Consider the following 21,348-nt stretch of genomic DNA (forward strand, 5'->3'; position numbering starts at 1 on the left):
CCCTTGGATGTCCCTAGGAGGAGAAAGTGCCCCTGCATCCAGACATAGCGCCAGGACTAGGAACAACTGGAGACTTAAATTGTGGTGAGTGTGGATCTTCTGATTCTGTTATCTATGGATTAAGGGCCATCTGAGGTTAAAAAAAAAAAAAAGAAAAGAAAAAGATGCTTTTCTCACAAATGTGAATTTATCCTTTAGAGACATGTCTGAGAAATGCTGACTCTTAAGAAAGCTGTCCTCGCTAGGAGAGTATGCTCTCAATTCTGGGGAGCCACACAGTATTCGTGGACAGGAGTCAGTGAAGAGTGGCTATGATCTCTATGCTTCTTTTGTAGTTTTGGGCTTGCGGGACTCTCTCCAAAGTTCTTATTTCCTCAAATTCTTTTCCTCCACTTGGGAAAATTAAGACTAGGTAGATCAGGACAGATTGCCTTCTGTCTTATGTTCTGGACAAAAAGGATGTGTGTCAGTATGCAAAACTGTGAGAACGTTATTAGTACAAACGGACTTTTTTTAAAAATTGAGATAATTGACATCTAACATTCTATTAATTTCAGGTTACCACTTATATATTTTCTATAAAAATACTCTGGGAGTTCCCTGGTTGTCTAGTGTTAGGACTCTGTGCTTTCACTGCCGAGGCCTGGGTTCAATCCCAGGTCAGGGAACTAAGATCTCACAAGCCGCGTGCCATGGCCAAAAAAAAACTCTATTAATAAACTTGCCACATTAACTAATTTTGACTCACTATATTTTAAAATGACACATATGTTTAGAGCAACATTTAAAGAAGCACAAGCATCCAGGTACAACTAATTACATTTATTACTAATCTCCTCCCTCCATTATGTAGCCAAGGAGTCCTTTTGCTGCAACACACCAGGCCGGTATTACTCAGGTACTCACTATTTTCCAAAAGTTCCTTTTTAGCTTTTTTTTTTTTTTTAAACCTCCTCGGCCTTGAAGATTCTGTTTCCTCTGCTCATCCTTTGCCAATGCTGTGGCTGAATCCCACTCGTCTTTTTTTTTTTTTTTTTTTTTTTAATTTATTTATGTATTTTTGGCTGTGTTGGGTCTTCGTTTCTGTGCGAGGGCCTTCTCTAGTTGCAGCGAGCGGGGCTACTCTTCATCGCGGTGCGCGGGCCTCTCGCTATCGCGGCCTCTCTTGTTGCGGAGCACGGGCTCCAGACGTGCAGGCTCAGTAGTTGTGGCTCACGGGCCCAGTTGCTCCGCGGCATGTGGGATCTTCCCAGACCAGGGCTCGAACCCGTGTCTCCTGCATTGGCAGGCAGATTCTCAACCACTGCGCCACCAGGGAAGCCCCCCCACTCGTCTTTTAAGGGCTATCTTCGACCCAACATCCTTTCTTAGCCACCTTCCTTCCCTCATTTAACTCTTCCTTCAAGCCTCGCATCAAATCACATTATACCTTCCTTATGCTTAGAACAATTGCTTTTATTTTGCACATATTTCATGCTGCTTTTTTCTTTTGCTTTCCCTTTCTCTCCTACTTCTCACACCCCATCAACTCCAACAAACACACACACACACACACACACACACACACACACAGAGAGAGATTCCAAATGTCATGAGCATATTAAGTGAAAGGATTAGGTATTACCTACAGTTTTGTCCTACTACTATGTACTCTGAATACAGGCCTTTGATTTTATTTTTTCCTTCATACATCCTATTTCTCTGCTAATCTCTTTCAAACCTTTTCTGTTGTTCTCTGTAATAAATTTACATCAAATACTGTGCTTAGCTTTATTCTTCAATATGTTCTCATCTCTGCCTACTGTTTCTCTCTGGCCCCCTCCCCCCACCTTGCTCCTTTTTTTTGCTTTTTTTGTTTTTTTGGTATAGATGGGTCTCTAAATCATATTATTGTTTTGAAAAAGACTAAAATTCTTTCTGGACTAGAACTTACCTTTTGTACATATCAGCATATTGAAACACATGTATATTTTTAAAAGAACACAACAATTTGTGAAATGTAAAGAGAAAATACTTTTCTTACAGATGTAATTGCAATTACCAGTTCCCCAAATGTCATTCTATGCATCTAACTTCCATGGATCCCACAAACACTTGGGTAACCCCTAGTGCCCTATTTCCTGGCCATCTCGGGAAGTGGGTAAACTGCCACACAGGCTACTGGCACAAACAATTAGAAGGTAGTCAATTAACAATGCAGAGTGCATTTAAAAACTTTCCCAAAAGTCAGGGAGATTAACTCAAGCTCATTAAAAAACGTGATTGTTCCAAGAAAATGAGAAGTCATCTTATATGCTCAGCGTGGGGCTGAACAGAAGCTGCTTGGCATGGTTATGAGGGAATATCCATGTCTTCTTGATTCAGACTCCTTCTTGGTCTTTTTCTTTGGGCAACAAAAGCCTTGCCAGGCAATAACTAGCTTTATTGATGCATGAGTTATTCTGGCCCTCAGAACAGATGTTGCATCACAGGAGACCATCATTCAAAGAGCAATTTTAAATACTTGAATTGCACCACAGAATCATAAATTATTAACATGTCTCCATGTTGTGATTTGGAAATGTAAAGATGGGAAATGAGAGAAAAACACAGAACCAGAGAGAAACTGGAATGGTGAAATGCCAAAGTTACCCAAACAAAAAAAAGAGCATACCATTATGAGAAAGAAATCATTACATGAAAAACCAAATGTTCCTCCATTGGAGTTTTTTCCTTTACTTACAGAATCATACTTTCAAAACTTAGCCCCACGAAAGAATTTCTTTCAACTGTGTGGATGTTTATATTATCTTGAATGTCTCTAGAAGAAAGTACAGACAAATTAGGTATTTATGTCAGCTCCACTCCATGTCACCTCCCCACAAGTAGTCTACTTGGCATGGTGTAGTCTTTAGCTGAGGTAATGTTTGAATAGCTATTGTTCTGAAGGATGATGAGTTCAGTGTTTGGGAAGTGAATGGCATCTCATTTACCTTTAGTATATCAGTTCTTCTTAACAATGGAATTGCAGACATGCAGTCTCTTCCCTCTCTGAAAGTTTTCTTAGCTAATTCAACTGTGCTGAGGTTCTAACAGACTCATTTATTATCCTTGCCTCCACAGTTGGTACCTGATCAATAGGACAAAGTCACTTAAGCTGATCTTTCATCTCCATACCAAACTTCTCCATTCACCTTACTTGGGCCTTCATCTTCCTCCATCTCAATCCCCTTCTCAAAGCTAGTTTCCTTCCTCTATTCTCCTTGGGTCACAGAAGTGTTTATCATTGGTTTTTCTCCTCCTGACTGAAAGGATGAAGAAAGTCTCAGTTTTCTGTTTGTACCCCTCATCCTCTGAAACTTCCCTGTTGGGTCTGATCTAACATGTAAATGTAAAAGGAGTAAATTGCTTGGAACAATTTGAGAAATGGGGGATATTCTCTAGTTTTCCCTCTCCCTCCCTCTCTCCTTCCTTCCTTAGCTCATTGCATCTCTTCCCTACCTCTTCCTTTTGGGTCTGTCCAGATTCTTACAATTTCACTATTGAAAATAAACTTGCTATTATACACTGCCTTTTCTCTTGCTCTTTCAAAATACAGATACATTTCTCTTGCTCTTTCAAAATACATCGTCATTAACACTTCAGTGTGAGTTTGTCAGGTGGTTTCTTTATGCTTAGGGCAGCATGGGAATTCTGGAGGGAAGAGGAGAGGATGGTGGAAGACAAAGGGGAGTTACAGGAGGGAGGTACGTAAGGTACTAAATAGTGAAGAAAGGGGAGACTTCCTGATTTGCTACAAGCTGGCTCTGTTGACAACTGTCTTACCGAGGAGCCTGCTGACTTTCTCCAAACTGAGATTAGCTGGTCTTAAGGTAAAACCGAGGACACTTGCTGTTTGCCTTCCTACCTCTGCTCACCCAGAGCAACATGTTTGGAGGATGTAGACTACACAATGCATATTACAGGTCCAGAGGCTGTTGGGTAGGACAGCTATCGAGTAAAGAGTTGGTAACCACTCTTCAAACTTACAGTAAAATCTTTTGGAGAGATTGAATCTTGTGAACAGCTGGCAAGTGCTTAATACCTGTGTTGGATATTAACCTAGAAAGAGACAAACTGAGAGTGAGTGAAAAATGAAGCTGGCTATTTTAACAATTGCTAGAGTCTGAGCTTTCCAAATTCAAAATATCAATTTTGAGCTTTCGGAAAAACCTACCAGAAAATCCCATAATACACCTGAATCATGCTAATGTTTTCTGTTTTAAGGCTCTAACCAGGGTCTAGGAAGCTACTGATACCTTAGAGAAAGGAAACTTACACTTCAGGCACAAAGATGTGCTAGTATGCCACAAGGCACACCTGTTTTTTTTTTTTTTAGAAAGATAAATTAACATGATCCAAAAGCAACTTGCAACTAGACAACAGAATTTTCCTAAATCATCCCCTGTTTCCAATCTCCACATACTCTTTGAAGAACTGCCTCTTCTCCAAGTGATTCTGTTGAGATTAGGGCATGAGTTCCATATCCTTTGACCCCAGAGTATGTATGTGACCTAAGCTGAGCCCATCAGACTCTCTCCTGGGAAGAAGTTGAAGGTTGGTTACAGCTGAGTCCACTGATACCATCACTATTAAGAGATAGTCCACATACTTCTACAGCTGAGATTTCCAGAGCTCTATTGGATCATTCCCAAGGCCTGTGTGTCTTGGCCTGGGTTCCCCAGGAAGCAGAGCCTGAGATAAAGGCTGGCTTGCAGTTAGTATATTTGATAATATGAGTTCAGAGAGTTTGGGACAGGTGGAATGAAACAGAGATGGAAGAAAGATCATCAGTACAAGAATGAGTTATTGTACTGTATTGAGTTGTCCACCACTACTAGTGACTGGTCTTTAATGCCAAGGACTTGACTTAGGAGATTTTCAAAATGGTCAGAACTATTGCTCTGAATGGGGGAAAAGGGGAGGCATTTATCCACAGACGACTATTTCCTGTTGGTGGAAGGTATCCCCATGGTGTTAACTCTACTCTGACTTGCACACTTGTGGGTACCCAGCGAGTTCCTACTGGGCATCACTTACAGTGGTGTAGAAGAAGCCCCAGGACTAGAAATGAGAGGTACACAAGGCCAGAGTAGCTGCTATACAGTTGAAATTAAGCTGCATTAAGCTGGTTGAAATTTGGGTGGAACTGGCTTCCACAGCAGTGGTGAAAAAGATTTTCAAGTTGCCCCATGAGAGTTGTCTGACACACTGTTCTTCAGCATTTCCCGGGCTCCTGTGGGTTACTCAGAATCCTTCCAGTTCCTTCCCACTCCCATTTCCCTTTTCTCTGTGTGCCTTAACTAAGACAAAGTTGGTCTTGGTTGCCTGCAAGCTAAGGAACCTTCACTGGTGCACTCATCATTGTGAAAGGTCGTGTGTCTTTTGGGTTTATGATTCTAGAGTAGACTTTAGTGTCTTGTTCTCTGCTTCTGTCTTCAGAAAGCCAGTGCATTCTCCCTACAGGTTCCCTGTAATGGTTCTCAGATGTTTTGCTCCTTCTTGTTTCCCAGTGATCCACACAGAACCCATCTTGGTCAATTCTTCCTTTGATTATTTCAACAGCCCTTGAGATGGTCTCCCTTTGTTTTTCATTTGTGGGAAAGAGCTGTTAACATGCTTTTGTTAAGAATTTGTTGTGTTATTTACTTTAAAAATTTTCACACTGAAAAATAAATTGTTTCGTGTAGAGACCTGAGTGAACACAAGCATATACAGCTGTTTAAATACTGGCACACTCAAGATACAGCCAAGTTCCAGAACCCTCCAAGTTATGTTGTGTTGCCCTTTGTAGTTACCTCTCCTTCTACTTCCTATTCCTACCAACCAATGATCAGTTTCTATTTCTATAATTTTGCCTTTTCCAAAATGTCATATCAGTGCAACCATATGTTATAGAACTTCTTTCATACAGTATAATGCATTTGAGATTCTTCCTTGTTATTGTATGTATCAGTAGTTCACTGTTTTGTTTTGTTTTTTTAATATTTATTTATTTAATTTATTTTGGCTGCTCTGGGTCTTAGTTGCGGCATGCATGTGGGATATAGTTCCCTGACCAGGGATCGAACCTGGGCCCCCTGCATTGGGAGTGTGGAGTCTTACCCGGTGGACCACCAGGGAAGTCCCAGTAGTTCGCTGTTTTTTATTGCAGGTTAGTCTTCCATTGTATGGATATACCACAGTTTGTTTATTCATTCGTAGGTTGAAGGACACATAGGTTGTTTCCAGTTTTTGTGATTATAAAAAAGCTGCTGTAAACATTTGTGTATAGTGGGTGTGTGTGAGTGTGTGTCTGTGTGAGAGAGAGAGAGACAGAGAGACAGAGACAGAGACTGAGACTGACAGAGGGAGGGAGGGAGGGAGGGAATATTTCTACTTTTCTTGGGTAAATACCTATGAGTGGGATTACTAGGTCGATGGTAAGTGTATGTTTAACTTTATTAGAAACTGCCAAACTGTTTTCTAAAGTGGCTGTACCACTTTGCACTCTCACTAGCAATGTATGAGAGTTCTAGTGGCTCAACATCCTTTGGTTATTTTAAAAAGTATATTCTTTGAATATAAAAGTAATACATATGTATTGTGAAACTTATGGAAACATCTACAGCAGACAGTAAAAATCACTTCTAGTTTCACTACCCAGAGATAGCTTCTGTTAACATTTCAAGTTTGAAGTTTCTAACCAAAACAAATAACTTTCATGATTGCTCTCCATCACCTCTGAGATTCTACTCAGAGAAGTTCCAACAGAAACATTGCCATAACTAAATATCTGCTAGCTTGACACAAGCTTATTCTACATTTGTTATATAATCATATCCAGCCTTCTACTATTTTTAGATCTCTTCTCATGGGTCTATGCAGTATTCTTTTAATGAGACATCAAAGCAAGGACCATACTTAATATTCTTTGACAATCTATACTACTGGTGCAGATTGGGAATACAATATGTGCTCATAAAATATTAGGTTAATTGGTTGTTGGTTCTAAAACATTTCTTGCTTCTGTCACCAAGAATGTATTAAAACCCTTATTCAGTTAATTTACTTGTCAGGTATCACGGCTACTTGGAGTAATTAATCTTAAACAGAGGCAAGGAGGTCTGGAGGCCAGGAATCAGGAGAATGTACATGCCAGCTCTGGCGTGAACTAGACGCAAGCCATTTCATCTTTCCAGACTAGAAAGGATGTGGAGTGTGTGAATATCAAGGTAGATATTATATCAGACACCGCTGAGCCCTGCTTCACATCCTCTTGCTCCATCTTTTACTCTAGTGGTTACCATAGCAACGAGCTACATACGGATTTAACTTAGCAGACACTGACCCTGAGTTGTACTGGGTATCTCTCATTCTGTATCCTCGGCTCCTCTACCACCTCTGAGTGGGACGCTTATAGGAATCTGCTCAACTATTTTGAGGCATGGGGCAGATTGGGAGGTACAAGGGAGTTAGCACCCCATAGGGCAACTCTTCTAGTGGTGAACTCTTCCACTCCTTGGGTGAACAACTCTTAATGTATTCTAAATGACAGCTTAGATGGGCTCTAGCATAATCGGGCCTTGATTTCCTGGTGGCAGTCAGCCGATAATACATTCTTGAGTTGCCTTTCCCTCATTCCTTCTTTTCTTCTTAGTCATCTAATCTCTTTTCTCCAGTTTGAATGTAAAATAAAATACTCACTTGTTAAGTCCTTGCTCAGACATATTTTGGATCACCTACACTAAGACAGATACTAACTTGTACTGAATTTCACATTTTACATAGACTCACTGACGGTTGCCATTTGCCTTTGCTCCAAATCTGTCTCCACTTGCAGCCCAGCCTTGTTTCTCTTCCTTCTTTTACAGTAAAGTTTCTAGAAAGAGTTGTCTGCGTACGCTACCTTCATTTTCTCATGTTCTGTTCCTCTTTAATTTGTTGAGGATGCTCCAGTTTGTTTTCATTCTATACCTCTCCACTGAAACTACTTTTGTCATGCACCAAATCTACCAACCCATAAACAATGAATCTAATGAACAATTTAAATTCTCATTTTTTAGACCTTTCAGGAGAACTCAGTACTCTCTGCCAGTCTCTCTCTTCTATTAGTTTCTGTCCAATCACAATTTTCTGTTATTCCACCTCTTTCTTTGTTACTCCTTTTAAGTTTTTTGTTGTTGATGCCCCCTCCTCTAGACGTACTCAGAGCCTTCTGCCTTTTTTCTCTATAGTCTTGCTGGGAAGGTCTCATTTCCCATGGCTTCAAGTAGTATCAATATGATGACGACTCCTAGATTTATACTTGACTTCTGACCTCTCTAGTTTATCCTAATTAAAGTTTACTTCACATATTCTCTTCTGAATGTCTCATTGACATAGCAAACTAAACTAGTGCCCCCCATCACTTTCACAAAACTGCTCCTTCTCAATTCTTCCTCATAAACAGCACTCCCATCTATCAGTTATTTGTTAGAAATGTGACATTAAACTTGGCTTCGTCACCCTCATTCCCCAACATCCAGTCCATCTCAACATCCTCTTAGATTCCATTTCCATACAATTTCTTCCATCTCGACTGACACCATTCTAGAACAAGCCACCATCACCTTTCCTCTAGATTTCTGCGATAGTCTCCTCCTTTCCACGCATTTAATCTTGTCCTTTTCAAACCCATTCTCCATACAGCACACAGAGCATTCTTTTAAAAAATGTAAATAAGATGGCATTAGTCCTCTGCTTTTCTTTAGTTGTTTCCTATAGTAAAATTTATACTCCTTCCTACTTACACTTGAACCCTCAACTCATGCCATTCACCCAATTCACTTCAGCACCAGTGGCTTTCCTTCAATTCTTCAGATGCGCTAAGTTCTTCCCTGTTTCCAGGCATTTGCACATGCTCTATCTGGAGGGCTCACCACCCACACTTCACCTGGCCAACCTCAACTCATCCTTCAGGGTTCAGTTACCAATGTCATTTCTTCAGAGAAGAGCTCCCTGATTGCCCATCTAAATTAAGGTTCCGATTTATTCCCAGTATAATCATATTCCTTTTTAGCACTTTTCCCTTATTAGCACTCATCAAGATTCTCAACTGTATATTATCTTGTGTTCATGTGTCTGTTCAACGTCTGTCTCTTCAACCAGATTGTGAACGACATGATGACGGAAATCATGTTTCTTCTGAAAACTCAACGTTTTCACAGCGGTTGGTGCATGTAAAGTGCTTGATGTGTATCAGGCCAGGCAGTGTGTTATGTGCTGTCAAGAGATGAGCACAAAAAAGGAATCATTCACTAGCTGTGTTCATCACACCTAACTGATTTGACATTATGTGGATAACAACTTGGCTCTCTTTCTCTTAGTGAATGAGTAAGAATTTTATATAATTGAAGGAGGGAAGAATTTATGATTGTCAATGAGAAGAGTACAAGTACATTATTTAATATCAATAGTATGAGCTCCCAAAGCCACTATACTTATGGGACATCTATAAGTGTCTATAGATGCACACTGAAATTTTTGGTCTTTATAGAAAAGAAAGCATGGCAAAAATGGCTAAGATTATTCCAGTAGTTCTGAGTTTAAGGCACTTAAAAAGATCTAGTGACCATCTAGTGAGATGGATTATTGGTGATAACTCTATAGCTGAAACTCTCCACAACCCCAAGGTAACTCAGGAAATGGAGTTTGGATGAACACTTAGTTTTCAATTCGTTTTTCCCCTTTGATCAATAAATTCATGTCTGATGGAGGCTGGAAGTGGGTAATCAGCTAGGAGCTCTATGTCTCAGTGGGTTTGCTTTGGTCAGATGACTGTTTGCTGTGAAATTATTTTGATTCACTCAACCGCAGTTTATCTTCAAGAACAGGTAAAGGCCTGAGGGCCAAATGTCAGCAAATTTAAGTTCTGCAAATGGATCTTCTACAGAAAGGTAACTGGCTCACAGTCCTCTCTAGTCAACAGCCGGCTTTACATTCTGAGCTGGTGTTAACACCTTTCATGCCTAACTGTCGCCAATCTTGAGGTTACAATGATGAAAATGGGTACTTCGCCTGCCAGGATGAACTTAGTGAGGTCCCTTCAATTGATGGGAACCAGTCCCACTATGTCCTGCCCCCTAACTAGATAATATACTTGCTTTCATGAACAGTTGACCCCAAAGCTCTAAGGCTCATTGTCCTAAACATCATTAGTGCTTTCATGAATCTTCAACAGTGCTGGTAGGTTGTTTTTTCTTAAATTTGTAGTGTATGTGTGCTCACTTGTTTTGCATTGGGCTATACATCTTCTCTTCATACAATCTCCATCCCATCCAAGAGAGGACACCAAAGACCATGCCCAAACCACCAAAGACCCATGTCTTCTGGGTTTGCAGGTGAATTGAGGAGTTTAGACTAGTATAGTGGAAATACTCAGACGGGTCTAGTGCTAAAATCTATGTTACTGACTGTGAGTGTCTTAAGAGTTCAGGGAAGGGGAGAGCAATATGGGTTGGATTAGTCAAGGAAGGAGAGCAAACCAGATTTCTGAGAGAGAATAAAGCTTACTGGCCTGAACTAGGGAAGTGAGCGTGTGTAGCTTAGACCACAGGAGGTTTGTAGGAGGTGGGACACAGAGGAAAAGAGGATGGAAAGGGAAGGAGGAGGCAGTATCTCAAGAACCTTTAAGACCAGGTAAAGAAGTGTGGACTTGATGCCTAAGTGTTTAGAAGCCACTCTGAGGTGCTGTAATGGGAAGTAAGAAGACTTGGGGACTCCCTGAGCAGAGGTGGCCCATATTTTCACCATCCCATAACCCTAACTTCACAGTAGTGGTCAGGACAAACCAATGGGTAGTTATTGAGAACCTACTGCATAGCCCACTGAACTGAGAAAAGTCAGGTAGAACAACACATCACTCTCCATCACACATGCTAACCAAGAATGCAATTCTTTATCTCTATTCCACTCAGAATCCACTGTGGCAGGGAATGCTGAATTCTGAGACGGTGCAAACCAGTTTTATTTTAGTTTGTGAACTGAGGCAGAAACAGATTCCATACCATGGCCTTAATGGCCCACTGAGATATTTTAGGCAAATTTGATTTAAGAATGGGACGCTGCCAGTTGTGTGTCTAGGTTAGGGGTTTATTATTTTTGCCAAAGCACATTTCCTAGAAACCAAGACTGAGGGTTTGAACTTGAACTCCTTTTTCCATCTTCTAATTGATTTCCCGTGATATAAGCTTTGTTTGCACCTAATTTAAGTCTTTGTCTTCCTTATTTTTTTTACATTTTTAATTACATTTTTCTGTCTCTTAGGTAAAATGTACTTCTTCCTCCTGACCACTCTGGGAGAAGTTAGTTATCCAATGATACATAAGAAGGAGAAGAGTGGACTACACTTAATTAATATAGGAGAAGCCTCCTTACCTTTTGAGGCTCACTGATATTGAGCTTTCTATTAACTGTAGATCCTTATTGACTGGGAATTCGCGTCTCTGCATACACCATTAGAAAGCACGCTAACATATACTTTCCAAATCATTAAATAAAGATTTGATTAGGTGTAAAATCACGTAAACTTGGAGTTAGATGGGAGTGTGTGTAATAAGCTGTAGTTCAATGAAAAGGGCCTTAGAGTTAAGGTGAGGGACCCTGGATTTAAGTGCTTTCTCTCTCACTAGTTGGATGGTGCTGAGCAGCTCACTTACCTTTTCAGAGCCTCGGTTTCTCTTTCTGTAAAATGATCTTGGGTAAGGAATTACCTGAGACAGTGGGAGAGCCTTGTTTCCTGCCTCCCCAGTCTCATGTCTTCAAAGCTGGAAATATTTAACTCATATTCAGATCAAACTTGCCTCAGTCTCCATGGAAACCAGACTCCTTAGCAATCAGGGGGAATTTAATGAGCCCGAAGGCAGGATTTTGAAGATCTCAGCCTTATTAGCCTGGCTGCAGATTCTGTTTTGACCTAATATTCTGGTTAAACAATCGGGCTCTGATCCTATTCTCAGATAGGACGGGTAGCATAGCTTTAAACTAGCAGCTCTGTTGCTAGAAGATCTGGGTTCAAGTCCTGACTGTACCACTTTTTAAGCTGTACGGCCTTAAGGAGTTAGTTGAAGTCTCTAGGACTCAGATCCTTTATCTTTTACCCGGGGAAGTAAGATTTACCTAACAGGAAACCTTAGCACTGTGTCCACGCACTGTTATTGGACATGGTCCAGTCATATTCCATTGCTATAACTGAGACCTTGTCTGATTTCCCGGTTTCCCTAGAACCTGGGCCATGCCTTGCTTTCCCCCAGTTCTCTTGGGCACTGAGATGCTGTTTCTGTGTCTGGGTCCTTGTTGTCCTTGTGGGACCTCCATGATGCCTGGGCAGGCTGGTCTGTTATCTGCTGCCTGAGGCTCTGTGTGCCCTGTTGCAACCACTGGAAGCCGCAGCTGAATTTCCCAGATTCCTCCTGCCCCCTTTCTCTAATTTCCTCCTCCTTCTTTGGACAAACCTGCCTGGATAAACCTTCTTGCCTGTCAGATTCTGTTTAGTGTCTGGGTCCTGATCATACTATTACCTAGAGGCTTGTTGGTCATCTCGAGGAAAATTACTACAAGGAGTTGACAAAATGGAAGATGACTTACAAACTAAAAGAAAATACAAGTGTTCCAATTGGTTGAGTTTTTCTGTGATGACAAATGACTATCAGAAATAATGTTACAAAGCAGATATTTTCAAATTAGACATATTTGATTTATCTCTTTAAGGGAAAGGTGATGTATTAATAATGAGGAAGACTACAACAGCATTTCAAAGGAAAGAATTTGGGGAAAAATGGAAATTAATTTATTGCTGAAAATGATGCATGTCATCAGTTATGAAAACTCTCATATTGCATATTTTAGAAACAAGGATATGCAATTTTCTAACTTGTTTATATTTTTTTCACTGGGTTTTGAACACTGATTAGAAACATAAAAATACAACATCATTCAGGTTTGTAAGAACATCTGATTGGCATTAGGGAAGAAAATTTACTAGCTGAATTTCATAAAAATATTTGCATGAAAGAGTAGGATTGAACATGGAGTCTGGGTGACTCAGAGTACAGCTATAGGCTGCTCTTCCATTGGACCTATTTGTTTTAGTGAGGTTTTGTTCTCAGCTTTGACAGCCATTGAAATCTATTATTGAAATGACCTGTGAATTGCTTTTCTGAGTGTTAAACTAAAGATTAAAAAATAATGAAACACATCCTATGGTATTGCTTTCTCTAAAATACTGTCATTGTAATTAGTGAGAGCAAACTAGGCTTATTGTGCCATATAAAATGGTATGTAATAAGGCAAGGTGTACATGTAAAACATATAATTTATTCACCTTTATTTCATACTTTAAAATATCATTTTTGTGTATATTTTGTAATGCACACAAACATTAATACTGCATTATATATGTATCTACTTTATAAATAAACTTATTTTGGGATATAGGTTTTTTGTTGTTGTTTTTTGGTGTCTTTTTGGCTGATGGGGTGAAGAATCAAGACCGTATTGTTCACTATGTAGGATATTTTGCTTGGGAAGAGAAGCCTGTGATTCTGAAGAGCTTCCAGGTGGAAATAGTAATAGGTTTGTGCTGTGTTGCTTGGGCAAGTAGGTATAAGATTAATAATAATAATGGTCAACATTTATTGAACACTTCCTATGTACCAGGTACCACACCAAGCACTTAACATTGATTATTTTATCTATTCCTCTCCTCTACCTTAGGAGATGGGTATCATTACCATCCTCATATCAGAGTGGAGGAGGCTTAGCCGAGAGGTCCAGTCACTTTCACAAAGCCACACATAAGGGGGCAGAGCTAGAGGTTGAATCCACATCTTTCTGACTCTAAAGTTTGTGCTCCTACTGTGACCAGACAGAAGAATGAATTGTACCGCAAAGCACGTGGTTCCCTACCTCTTCAAATGTGTCTGTGTGGCTAGGTTTCTTCATGAGGGGTGTGATATTGTTATTTATGATACAAAATATATATTTGGTCTCCATTCCCCTTCCTGGCCTAGACCTTCTGGGTGGGGAGCATGGTGGGCTTGGAGAAGGCATGGAAGCTCTGAATCCTTTCCCCATACCTTGCCCTATGCATCTCTTCCATTTGGCTGTTCCTAAGTTGTATCCTTTTATAATAAGCTGGTAATCTAGTAAGCAAAATGTTTCCCTGAGTTCTGTGAGCCTCTCTAGCAAATTAACCAAACTCAAAGAGGGGTCATTGGAACCTCCAATCTATAGCTGTTTGGTCAGGATCACAGGTGACAACCTGGACTTACAATTGGTGCCTGAAGGGGGACAGTCTTGTAGGACTGAGCCTTAAATCTGTGGGAGCTAATGCTGTATCCAGGTAGATAGTGTCACAATTGAGTTGAATTGTAGGGCACCCAGCTGGTGTCTGAGAATTGCTTGGATGTGTGAGGGGAAACCCCACACATTGGAACTGGGTGTAGAATTGGAAAGGGGAGTTGAACTCTGTGACCTCTAAGGTGACTTCCAACTTAGAAACTTTGAGCATTTCTCCATAAGTGCTGTTTCCAAAGGTTATACATTCTTTGCTTACAAATGAAAGGCCACAGTCATCAAATAAGTCTAGGAAGTGCTGGATTAATAAGGTTAAACAGTTTCTTTCCTGCAGGATTCTCAGAGCCTTTACCACAATATTATTCATTGTAAATGCCCAAGAGGAGGAAGTAGTGTGCTGGCTTTCCCCAAACATATTGACCCTGGATTCTTCCTTTATTGTAGAGTATCTCCTGAGTTTGGTGTTTCCTGTTTCAACCTTGGAAGCCCTGCTAGAAGCTAGAGTATTTATGCTGATTTATGCTAATTCTCCAAAAATGCTGTTACCATTTAGGACATGGTTGGCAAACTCTCTCTTAGACAGAGTGTTCTATTAGTCAGCCCCCTGTATTCCTCTACCATGATATAAATCAGAAAGTTTACAGAACCACATTGGTGAAAAGGCACACTCTGCCAAATGAACATTGATCCAATTTCTGCCGGCATTTCAGGCATTTTAGGATGGGCCTCTTTAGGGTACAACCTAAAGAGGGAAGGTAAGAGACTCTGAATAACTCCCCTGCAGCTGTACAGGGTCTATCAGTCACAGGATCAGATTCCTACTCCTAGCCCAACAATTAACCTCTCTACTACACACCCTGTCTGGGTAAGAAGAAATCATGTTCTCTGATGGCAAAATGAATCAAAGGAGGACTAAACTGAAGAGAAATCTTTGACAAAATGGGCCTGAATGTAGAAAAAAATAAAGTTTGTGATGGGTTACTGAGCAGCTCTCACTTTGTTGTTATTTGTCCTTTCAATTTGGAGCCTGCTATACGATGCCTTCGTGGTTAGGGCAGGTCTCAGTGTAACAGGATGTCAGAGTTGGAGTTTTTCCTGAGATGCCGAGGTATGAGACATGCTATAGTCCAGGTTTCTAGAAACCAGTCACACAACTCTTAACCTCTCGTGCGCAGTGGGCATGAAAACGGTGTAGGAACCTTGTGAGAAGGGTTCCTGGAGACACCTGAGAATCTGCCCTTCCCAGCGCCCCACCCTGGGGAAGGGTGGGAGCTGCTGTTGTGTCACTTAGGTTGAGAGAAGGACTTTAAGAAAACCACGTGGCAACTTTCATCACTGTCTCCTCCTGCCTGGGGACACAGTGACCAGTGTCTGACTTGGGCCCGGGTGAGAGGCTGCCTAAAGTGTCAATAGACCAGAGGACTGGTATTTGGGAAGTAACTGAAGTCCTAGGAACTGATTACACAGGTCACAGTTCTGACCCAGACTTCTAGGAAGAAAAGACTGGAAAATCGCTTTATCTTATATTTGTGTAGCTCAAGTGACTGACAGAGTTATTTCATATTACCTCATTTGACTTTACTGTGAGTTTCTAAGGTGAATATAATTATGATTCCCATCTTACAGATAAGGGAGGCAACACTCATAGAGGGTAAATGAATCACCCAAATTTCTAAGCTCAAACCAGAAAGAATCATAGTTAATACTTTCCAATTACCTTACCACATCTCAGGCACCATCATACAGGCCTTGCCTGTACAGAGTCACTTATTCCTGCCCACAACTCCATGAAGAAGATACTATTATTAGCTCCATTTTCTAGATAAGGAAACTGAGGCTTAGAGAGTTTCAGTTAACTTGTTTGCTAGCAAGTGGAAGAAATGGGATCGGAACCTGGGCCCTCGGGCTCCCATGCCTCTTGGTGATCTTCTTTCCATGATACCACATTGGCTACATAAGGACTTTTAAAACCTAAAGATCTCTCCAAGTTAGATTCACTGCTAACAGAGTGTTGCTAAGAGGTAATCTTTTGGGACCTTCTGGGATGCCGATGTACGAATAACTTTAATCAGACTACCAATCTGTGGCAAGCAGTTACTTTTAAATTACGTAGGGGAGTTGCAAAAGAGTTAATATTTTAAACAGTTTGCACACCCTTCCCCACGACTCATTTCAAGCATTAATTATTTAGAAAGCTATTTCTTAGGTACACTTCAACATAGCCACGTAGATGATCACAAGTTCCAAACAGCAAACAGGAATCAGGTGTCACTCTTGCACTCAGAACACTGGGTACGTTGACATTGGCTTCACCCACACTCCGCACCTTCCCAGCCACGGAGCCCCGGAAAGCGGGGAGAACTGGGATGGAGTCAGACAATCCTGGCCTCAGATCTCAGTTCTGCCAGCTACAGGATCTCTGAGTTTCAAATTCCTCATTTATAAATTGGGCAAAATACACACCTCACTGTTTTGGAAGGTTGGAAGATGAGTTGTGAGAACAAAATACCTAGTTTAGGGTCTGCCATCTAGTAGATGTTCAATTAGTATCAGTTTCCCTGTCTCTCCTGCTCCAAGATCCTTTCTTAATCCCATTTTGGGAATTAGGGCAATTCAGTCGGCATCTCTGAACCTCAAGTTTCCCATCTGTGAAATGGAACCATCAGTAAATATCTCAGAGGGCTTTTGTAAGACTATGTAAATTAATATAAAGTGAAAGTGCTTTCTAAATTGTGATTTCTGTGTCCCACCCCGTATCCGCCAGCAGTGCCCTGTCCAATCAGCAGTGCTTGCACTTGTTTGCCATTTTGAACTTTCAAAGCGTCCCCGCATCCTGACTCATCTTCTCCCTTCCTTTCTCTTCCTTACAACTTTTGAAGGAGATGGGGCTGTCCCTTTCCTCTCCATCTTACATGAGGCCCAGAGAGGTCTCGTTACTTGCTTACACAAGCAGGACCACGGCTGGAGCCTAAGCATGCGGCTCTCCCGTAAAGAGAAGAGCTTTTCCTTGGTGTCCAGGCGGCTCCTGTGGTTTGGCCCGTGTCCAGAGAGACTGTGGTGGGTGAGCTTTGTGAGGGAGGCTGCCTAATTTTATCTTTGAATCCCAACTGGTGCGGGAGGAGCTCAGCCCCTCTTGAACTAGACATTATTTGTGGGGTGTTTGCTGTGGGTGACCTCATGATTAAACCGCAGCAGAACATTTTTGTAATGTCTGCTGGGGATGAAAATATTCTTCCTTAGACCATTTGTCACTGCAGTGTTCACACTCTGTAATGCCCCAAGATATTTCTCTAAAAACGGCAGCTGCTTCCCTTCCACTACCCAAACAGAAAGATTCAAATCCAGGCCCACATTTTCATTAAGGACCTACTGTGTGCAGACCCTTCTGTAGAAGCTCAGAGATGAGCTAGATGCAGCCTTTGCTCTGGATTGGAGGTCAGTTGATGCCCTCTCCTGCCACTTCACTGCTCCCCAGTCTTGAGCCAGCTGATCTGGCTGGCCGAGGAGCCCCCTGGAATGCCTTCCTCCTATAGCCATGCCCACGGGAAGACAGCATCTTCCCAGATGGACAGGCCAAGGGTTTGGGAGCAGCGGGGCCATTTGGCTAGAAGATGCCTGTGTTCTTGGCTTACAACCTAAGAGCACACACTGTGAAAGATAAAGCAGATGAGATGAATGAGGGCAGCAAGGAACAAATGGGTCCCTCAACAAGCATTACAGAGTGAGGCGAGAACCAGGTGCACAAGAGGTCTGGCGTGAGGGATCACAGCCAGTGTTCTCTAAAAGGAGAAATAAATAGCTGAACGCCTTTTTTTGTGCCACGCACTGGGGGTATGGCCGTGAAGACAGCCTGGTCCCCATCCTGGAGGAGCACACAATCTGGTAACCAGAGTTGACTGCATGATGCCCTCCCTCTCTCACTGTCCTGCCCACCCCCTGTTGCCCACGGCGCTGCCCAACCTCCTCTGGCCCGTCTCTGCTTCCAGGGGCTGCCCCATCCCTACAGAGACGGTAGCTGACAGTTCTTGTGTTAGCTCCAGTATCTTAATATGTGGCCTCTCCCAGGGAAAATTGCAAATCTAAAAGGGTCAGAAAGGACCAAAATACCCTTGAAACCTTCCAATATTGAGGCTGCAGTGTTGGAAGAAGAGACAGCAGTTTATTTTCCACGGAGTTGGGGCTTCACTTGATGCCCTTCAGATTCTCGCCAGCTAAGCTGTCTCTCCTCCTGCCTGTGCCTGGGGCCAGCCCTGCCAGGGATTTGCCCTCCCAGGCCAGCTCCAATGGCTGCTGGGTGTTGTCTGCCTCTTAAGCCTGATGCCACATCCAGTACCTCTCAGGATCCACTGAGGCTGGCTGTGCTCATTTGTAAGGGGCCGAAGTGGCAGGGCTCATTCCGTGAGTCCCCTTTAGCTTAAGAAGCAGAGCTTCTGCTGTGCTTAATTTAAGAGTAATTTACAGCTGGTTTAAGTGTTTGATGCCTCTGAAGGATCTCAGCATTTAAAGGGTCTCCTTGAATCCTGGGGAAGAGGAGCCTGATCTGGGAAGTAGAGTGGTCTGCAGGAGACCGGATTTTCCTGCCTTACAGAGGGACTTTCTCCTTCCATACAGGGCCCTTTGTGCTGGATCTGAATATGCTGAACTCAGGACAGGACAGTCACTCTGGGATCCCCAGATTTGTGAAGAACACAGTTTAGACACCAAGCACCTGAGGGCTAGAAGAGATCTAAGAGGATGTAGAGTCCCTTTTCCTCTTTCATTAGCCTCTTGAAGCATATTTTATGATTTCCATTTTGTAGATGAAGAAACCGAGACTTGAAGAGATCAGCCCATCACTGTCTGGGGGGAAGTGGAGGTGATATCAGCAATGAGGAAGAGGGCAGGGCTGAGCTTCATGCAGCTAATCGGAGACTTGTTTCTCTCTGAACCCTCTCTAGGCTTGTCTTTACATCTGATTTCTGGTGATGACAGAGACAGGTCTTATTTCAGAATTAACGAGGTGAGGATATACCTACCTCATAAGAGGTATATCCTGTGAAAATATAATCCAGAGACTGCAAGCGGCTGGAGTAGGTGGTCACCTACATGCTATTTGAGTGGATCCTGTTGGACTTTCTTTCCCTCTCAGAAGCCCCACGCCTGGGAGTCTATCATTATCAATTCTTGGGTTTCACATTGCCTTTTCCAGGCTCCTTTTTAAAAATATGCCACTTCCCTTGGGAAGAAGACTATCAAGATCTGAACATACTGATGTGAATTGATAGATGCAGTAATTGTCTTGCTGATGGAGAAGGCCTGAACGTCTTGGTGGAGAAAGCACTGAACAGGTCAGAGGATTGAGGAGCGGAGGTTAGCAGCATGAAAATGTCACCGTTGTTACAAGCAGGCCCCAAGACAAGAGGAAGCTCTTGCTCTCCTGGGGCTGACATGCTCGGGCTGAAATCTCATGCTGAACTTCAGTGTTCCACAAGGAAAATCTGGCTCTCTTTTCCTGGAGTTGACAATGGCAGGCAAAGTTGGTTCTGTTAGATTACTGATAAAAGAAGCAATTGTATAATTTCCATTGTGTCCAGACATCCTTGTAGTCATGACAACATCCTTAGACATTTACAACACTGACAGCCAGGGAGATGGCTAATAATTTCTTCCCAATACTCACAGCCACTGTGTAAGATGACTTCTGGCCCAGACTGAATTCTTGATGAGTGCTGTCTGCAGGGTGATTCTGTGTGGGAGTCACTAGGGGGAAGGGAGGCTTTGGGGGTTACTAGAGGTGAGTGGGCAAAAATCACTGCATTCACTTGGGTCATCCGACCTAGAGGGAAATCATATGCCAGTGGTTCAGTTTTGGAAATGTGTCCCCCATTGAACCATGCCTTTCTATTCCTCCAGGTGCCACCATTACTGTACTCCTGCATTATGGCAACTGGCCCTTAGCAGGTCTCCCTTGAGTATAGTCTATACCCTGTTACCTGTCAATCTACAGTCCAAATCATTGTCATCCTGTCACTCTGCTGCTTAAGAAGCTCTTTTTCTAAAAAAAAAATTGAAGTATAGTTGATTTACAATGTTGCGTTAGTTTCAGGTGAACAGCAAAGTGGTTCAGTTATACACATATATATCTATTCTTTTTCAGATTCTTTTCCCTTATAGGTCATTACAAAATATTGAGTATAGTTCCCTGTGCTATACAGTAGGTCCTTGTTGGTAAGACTCTCTTATAGCTTATTCTCTGCTACTAAACTCCTTGCTTAAATTTAGTTTTCCAATCTCACCAAACCCAATCCATCCTGATATAGTCAAACTCCTTCTCAGTGTACACCTTCTTTTTATTGAGACTCAGTATCTCGTCATCCTCTGCCTATTCCATGGCCCTTTTATGTTCTATGCATTTACTCACCTCTTTCTTTCACAGATAAATTCCTTCTTTTCTGTCTTTCTAAATTTTATTCATCCCCCAAGTTGCAGCTAAATTCTCCCTACCTCGAAAGAAGCTTTCCTTGACTAGTCCAGCCCAAGGCATTGGATCAGTCCTCTTATCTATGGCCAGTGCCACACAGCTTGAAAGATGTATTATATTCAGGGGTTAATGAATGATAGTCTTTTCTCCCCAAAAGACTGAGCTCCTTGTTTTGGGAGCTGTCCGTAGATGACTCCTCTATCTCTCACAAGGCCATTCCCTCTAACCTTTCTCAACTACCCTTTTTAAACCATCACTCTACTTTCCCTGCTTTATTTTTCTTCATATCACTATCACCACCTGACATTATACAACATCATTTGTCTCTTCAATTAGAATGTAAGTTCCATAAGGGCAGAGGCTTCATCTGTCTTGTCATCTTTTGTACACCCAAGAAACATCACAATAAAGCCTGGGATATAGTATGGCCTCAATAAATGATTGTTGAATGATTGGCTGAATGAATGAGTCCTTATTGACTGGCTACTTCACATCCAAAATGATGGAGGAGAAATGGGAAGGCACCAATCCTTTCTACTGTGCGCATGGCTGCA

At 42.0% G+C, this 21,348-nt stretch overlaps 1 protein-coding gene across 2 annotated transcripts in view; it reads right to left on the bottom strand.

Moving 5' to 3' along the window:
• Window positions 1-21,348, bottom strand: part of FSHR (follicle stimulating hormone receptor) — a 165,051-nt gene that overhangs the window by 20,127 nt on the left and 123,576 nt on the right. The window contains exons 5-6 of one of the 2 annotated variants that reach the window (XM_061168815.1): window positions 4,009-4,080; window positions 2,723-2,800 (exon numbers count right to left, since the gene is read on the bottom strand). In XM_061168815.1, coding sequence (XP_061024798.1) covers window positions 2,723-2,800; window positions 4,009-4,080 — 150 coding nt within the window. The remainder of the gene's footprint in view (window positions 1-2,722; window positions 2,801-4,008; window positions 4,081-21,348) is intronic. The other variant, XM_061168816.1, reaches the window with a different exon arrangement.

The sequence above is a fragment of the Eubalaena glacialis genome, chromosome 14 (genome assembly GCF_028564815.1).
Source record: "Eubalaena glacialis isolate mEubGla1 chromosome 14, mEubGla1.1.hap2.+ XY, whole genome shotgun sequence".
NCBI classification, from domain to species: domain Eukaryota; kingdom Metazoa; phylum Chordata; class Mammalia; order Artiodactyla; family Balaenidae; genus Eubalaena; species Eubalaena glacialis.